Here is a 5,803-nt window from a genome sequence, read left to right as displayed (position 1 = left end):
CATTTGTTTTGCCAGTTATTTCTCTCCTATTGTACTCAGTGTGTCTCATCAGTGCTGAGTTGGTATGTGGTCTGTCTGTCTTTCAGAATGCAAGATCATTGAGTTGGCCAGATGACCCTGAAATGATTTTAATATTTTTGAGCAATACAGATGTGTAAAATGTGCATGGTATGGGTTACTTGACAACCAAAACCCATATTCAAGTTCAGCTTTCTAAAATTTGTATCCGTATGTTTTAACATAAACAATGTAAGCATTTAAACGTTGGATGCTGCTCTCTGTTAGTCTGGATGTCTTTGATTTAATGTCTGACTGCTTCTTGGAGAAACAACTTTGGATATCTGCAGTTGATTGGAGTTAGTTGAGCATAGTACAGAGTACTAATCACATTTTGTGTAAATTGAACATTTCTTGTTGAGATTTGGCAAATGGTGCTGCTTGACTCAGCAATTCTATACTAGACATTTAGAGGGGGCTACCAGTCTTGGGTGCCTTCCATGCAGTGGTGCTGCTTGACTCAGCAATGCTATACTAGACATTTAGAGGGGGCTACCAGTCTTGGGTGCCTTCCATCCAGTGGTGCTGCTTGACTCAGCAATCCTATACGAGTGACATTTAGATTTGAAGAAATGCAGATCACTTTTTGTTTAAATGCTAGGACGCCGAGATGCTTTTATTTCCTAATAACTGAATAATTTAAGACTTGCTCAATTGACACACAGATCTTTAGAGGGGGCTATAGCCTAAAGAGTAGTTGTTTCAGGACACAGGAAAAGTAGCTGCTGCATATGCAACAGCTAATGGGGATCCTAATAAACTAAACATAAAGACACGCACAAAGATGATATAAATGACTGAAATGTACTCCAATAGCATATCTGAAAAAACATGATTACATGGGATTATTTTTCACTTGATCCACTTCATGACTCCACAGTAACGAGTAAAACGATGTATACATTGTACAAAAATTGGTTGGTTTATCAATGACACTTGAGTTCAAGACGTTGAGTTATCTTCTCACTCTTGTGGGTGCATTTAAACAAAAAGTGATCTGTATTTCTTTAAATCTAAATGTCTAGTATAGGATTGCTGAGTCAAGCAGCACCACTGCATGGAAGGCACCCAAGACTGGTAGCCCCCTCTAAAGATCTAAATGTCTAGTATAGCATTGCTAGCCCCCTCTAAATATCTCTGTGTGTCAATTGAGCAAGTCTTAAATTAATCAGTTATTAGGAAATAAAAGCATGTCGGCGTCCTATTTCTTTCTCAATAAGAAGCAAATCTTCACCCAAAACGTTTTTTTTACACTTGAGAATGACGTCAAGCAGCCTCTTGTATTTCTCACACTGTTTCTCTTGTAATTTAATTGCTTTTCCTTATGTTATTTTACACAATCAACCTAAACCAATGTATGCTTCTCTGGCTCAATGTCGGTGGCCATTCCTCTAATTTCTCTCCCCTCCGGTATCCATCCTCCAGTATTTCTCTCACTAGGATTGGCCTCCCAACCGTGACCGCCCACCCCCCACTGGCACCCCAATTGTTGGCAAGGCAATTGTGTGTGCGGGAGGCTCGTAAAGGGCACTGCCTGGGTTCCCCTGCCCTGTGACGGATAGCTGGGAGACTGCAGGGCCATTTACATGAGAAGAGCCGGAGGAGAGAGCGATGAATAGAGCGGCTTTCAATCTGCTTGTCTCTGAGGACTTTCTCTCCTTACCACCAACCCCCATCACCAACCCTTTCTTTGTGCAACTCTGTTTTTTTGCCTCCCTCTCTTTTTCCCTCTTTCTTCTCCTCAACCTCTTCACTTCATTTTCCTTTGCCTCATTGCCTCAAATCTGTCATTGCCAATCATTTTTTTTCTTATGTATATAATGCTCAAGGCTTTCAAACCTCCCTGTCTGTCTTTTATTTGTCCACTTTAATGCTGAATTGATTGTCACCATCACAACACCAGGAGACATAAATGTGTTTCCTCCACTTCCCCTATATTATGCTCACAATAAGAATGACCCTGGCACAATAGGAGACGAACACTCACTCCATAAGTACAAATAAAGTCAAATGAATTGGATAATGGCTGTATTGTCATGGTCATTGGAATCAGTCCAAATAAATTGCATAATGTCTGTATTACTGTGGCGATTGGAACTATTCCTATTCCAAATCAATCAAATGTATTTTTAACGCCCTTTTTACATCAGCTGAAAGTGCTATACAGAAACCCAGCCTAAAACCCCAAACAGCAAGCAATGCAGATGTAGAAGCACGGTGGCTAGGAAAATAATGTGTCAATTACTGTGGACTTTTACACAAATCCAAATCAACAGATTGACCTCTCAACCAACCAAATCTCCCAGTAGCTGAGGGGGACTGGGATTATTGTGCACAATTGTGGTCTATTTTTAGCTATTGTAATCAACCTATTTGCTTGTATCACTCTACTCAGTTTGAAGTGAACTAGGTGACAGTTAGCACTCCGTTATGATGCCGACCCAGTAGTCCTGTTATTTACTGATGGATGGCCATGGGTGAACACCTAACCAACAATGGAGGTGTAAAGTGATGACCATGTAATCTAGAAAAGGGTGTCAATGGGTAGCTACGAGTAATATCACACCTAGCCTGATTTTAGGACAGCAGGGAGCTGCTACTGGGTAGAGGGGGCATGGATCATGGGCTATATTGGGAAAAAATGGATCCTGTTTTGTTGACATCCTTTCTCTCTGAAAACATAGGTCTACCAGGCACTCGACAATGGAATGTATATTGTCATATATTAGGTAATTCAAATACACTACAGATTTCATTCTTATATGGCATTTATTTGAAAAGCCTAAACTTGGATTATTGTCAACAAGTGTCATTAGTTTGGTGGTCAATATTAGGCCAACAAAAAATCGGAAACCAAATGATTCTATGTCTTCAGTAAATAAAAATAATGAATCTGAACATTTTAAATAGTTTAAACGTTTTTATTGGAGAGAGACGGTGAGGTGAACCCCTTCCACATCCTTCCTTCCTACCTCCCTTGCCTTAAACATGTCTCTGTGGTGGCCAATGTTATGGAAATAAACATGAACTATATAATACATGTAACAAACTAAAGTTTGTCTTTGCTATTGGAAAGAGAGAGGTGGGTGAGGGATCCCCCCTGCCCCCCTTCTTCCCTCCCTCAGCGATTCCTCCTCTTTTCATATTCACTCAAGTGCATTCCAAATTCACCGCACCCCTTCTATAGTGATGTAAATTAGTAGGGTGGAGGAAGGGAGGGAAGTTAAGAGCGGATTTACTGGAGAATACGTTTTATAATCACCAAGCTACCAGTGGGAGAGGGAGTTTTGATTTCAAGAAGGAACTCTACAGCAGTATCTCTTGATCTCAATTCTCAGAGTAGCCTAAAGGTCTGCATCTGAATCGTGAGTTGGTAGCAGGATGTTTTTGCTACGACTTTATTTACATCGCTGACATTTTAATTGTATTGGTTTCAACTAATGCTTGGGATGCTTGGTTGACATTTTCACCGACTTTTTACCAAGGAAGTTTGGTCAACCACTGCGAGGACAGCAGGCGTACTTTTAAAACTTTGTTCACAAATTGTATATTTCGTTTATGGTAAATATGTATAACATTATGGAGCACCAACTCAAGTCCTCTGGTCCCTCGCATCATCTTGGAACAGGGATGCCACCTGCCAATGGAGGAGGGGGGCACGGGGGCGGCCACACAGGATCCAAACCACCGGCAATCCAACCCGACCCGATGGACAAAGTCAAGCGGCCCATGAATGCCTTCATGGTATGGTCTCGCGGTGAGCGACGGAAAATGGCCCAGGAGAATCCCAAAATGCACAATTCTGAGATATCCAAACGACTGGGTGTCGCGTGGAAATCTCTGACAGACGCAGAGAAAAGGCCCTTCATTGACGAGGCCAAGCGCCTCCGCGCGGTGCACATGAAGGATTATCCAGACTATAAATACAAACCCCGTCGTAAAACCAAACTAATGCCGAAGAACAATACTCTAGCCGCGCAGTATCAGATGTCGACTGGTAACCACCTGCTGAGTGCGTCCACGGCTCAGGGACAAGGTGGAAACCCCAGAATCGACAGTTATGGCTGGGGCCACACCGGGGGCTACACAGCGGCGATGCAGAGCGAGGCGCTCGGCTACAGCCAGCAACTTCACCGCTATGACCTGTCAGCACTTCAGTATCAGTCCACCGTGGCCCAGGCGCAGGCCTACATGAATGGTGCCAACGCATACAGGTGAATTTAGATGGTTTTGTCAGTAAATGGAATTGCTGTGTATTCTGTATTTCCTTTCCAATGGGAGCTATAGGCCTAAACTGTTGCTAATCAACAGTCATTGAGATGTTGGAACAACCAAACCAATGGCCATGTTGTTTTAAGGATGCTGGTAGCCTATTCCCACCTTGTTAATGAAGGTTGTAGGTTTGTTTTCTGTTATTTTGTGACTTTTTCAAGTCCAATAGTTCCTCTCATTTATTTGCCTCAATTGATTAGTAACTCACTCTCCAATCTCTGTCATCCAGCCCCATGTCCTACAGCAGCAGCCCCCAGCAGGTCAGCCCAGTGATGTCTATGGTGAAGCAGCACTCTGATGGCCACAGCATGTCCCCCTCCCCTACGGGGACCCACAACCACCACCAGGCCCAGCGTGGTCCCCAGGTCCAGGGGGACCATCTCAGAGACATGATCAGCATGTACATGCCTGGGGGTGATGCTTCAGATGCCCAGAGGGGGTACTCTGCCTCGGCAGCTAACATCCAGCAGCATTACCTGGGAGGGTCAGCTCCACTCACCCACCTCTGAATTCACTCTTACCCACAACCTGATCTCACTTGGTCTGCTGGGATTGACTGGTGGTAGACTGATGTGGTTAGTAAATGTGTAGGGACTGAAGAAAGAAAAACATAATTTTAATACAAAGATGCGGTCAGTCACTGACACAAACACTATTTTGTGGCAAGGTGATGTCATTGATTGGTTTCAGTGTACATTTTAGTTGGAACGCCTCAATGGTTATGAGTTATTGCAAACCCCAGATATTGTCCCATTCTGGCCTTTCTCTAAACCCCCTCATATGAAAATAGTTTTTAGGACTGAAATGGGATCTCAAAAAGTTGAAGTGGACTTTATCTTGATGAATTCTGAACAAAACGGCTTCGACGCTGACAATCCCAAGTGTTTCTCTCAGACTGCCTATTCTGTCTGTTCAGAAAACGAATGTACATCTAAATGGGTCTATACACTTTTGATTTATATTCAAGTTAACAGCAGTTGGTTTTTTATTTCACAACTTTTTGAAACAAAACTGAACAAATGTTTGAGGATTTTGTTATTGTTTAGTTTAAATCAATGCTGCTTTCTAAGGTTCAGGCCTTATTTAGAGTTGTGAAATGTATTGAATAATGTTTTTATTAATGCCCTTATAGTAAGGGTATTGTTATTTCAAGTCACTTGACAACAATAATGTAAAAACAAAAGAAATAAAGATTTGTTTTATAATTTTTATATTTTCTACCGTCACCATTTTTCTATGACAAATTCCTAAACAAACACCATTTACATAAAATGTAGCTAAGCTTTAGGATTAACATTCAGACAGATTTTCATATACATTACTTTTATTTATTTGTAGTTTGAGAAAATCTGGCATAAGTAAAAGTCCTATATAGGTCTACATCCACCGATAATATCTCACTTTCTCCAGACCTTTGCCCGCTTCTTTGCCAACAGAAAAGGAGAGTGGACTTCATTGCATAATTGCCCGTTTC

At 41.9% G+C, this 5,803-nt stretch overlaps 1 protein-coding gene across 1 annotated transcript; it reads left to right on the top strand.

The window, feature by feature from the left end:
• The first annotated feature begins 3,337 nt into the window (after positions 1–3,337).
• On the top strand, positions 3,338–5,500 carry LOC135508762 (transcription factor Sox-19a-like). Its single transcript, XM_064928989.1, has 2 exons — positions 3,338–4,271; positions 4,559–5,500. Exons 1-2 carry the CDS (start codon positions 3,616–3,618, stop codon positions 4,836–4,838), a joined length of 936 nt encoding a protein of 311 aa, XP_064785061.1. The 5' UTR covers positions 3,338–3,615; the 3' UTR covers positions 4,839–5,500.
• The last annotated feature ends 303 nt before the right edge of the window (positions 5,501–5,803 follow it).

This window comes from Oncorhynchus masou, chromosome 22 (genome assembly GCF_036934945.1).
Source record: "Oncorhynchus masou masou isolate Uvic2021 chromosome 22, UVic_Omas_1.1, whole genome shotgun sequence".
NCBI classification, from domain to species: Eukaryota; Metazoa; Chordata; class Actinopteri; order Salmoniformes; family Salmonidae; genus Oncorhynchus; species Oncorhynchus masou.
Note: the sequence above shows the minus strand (reverse complement) of the source record. Positions and strands in the feature narration are given on the sequence as shown.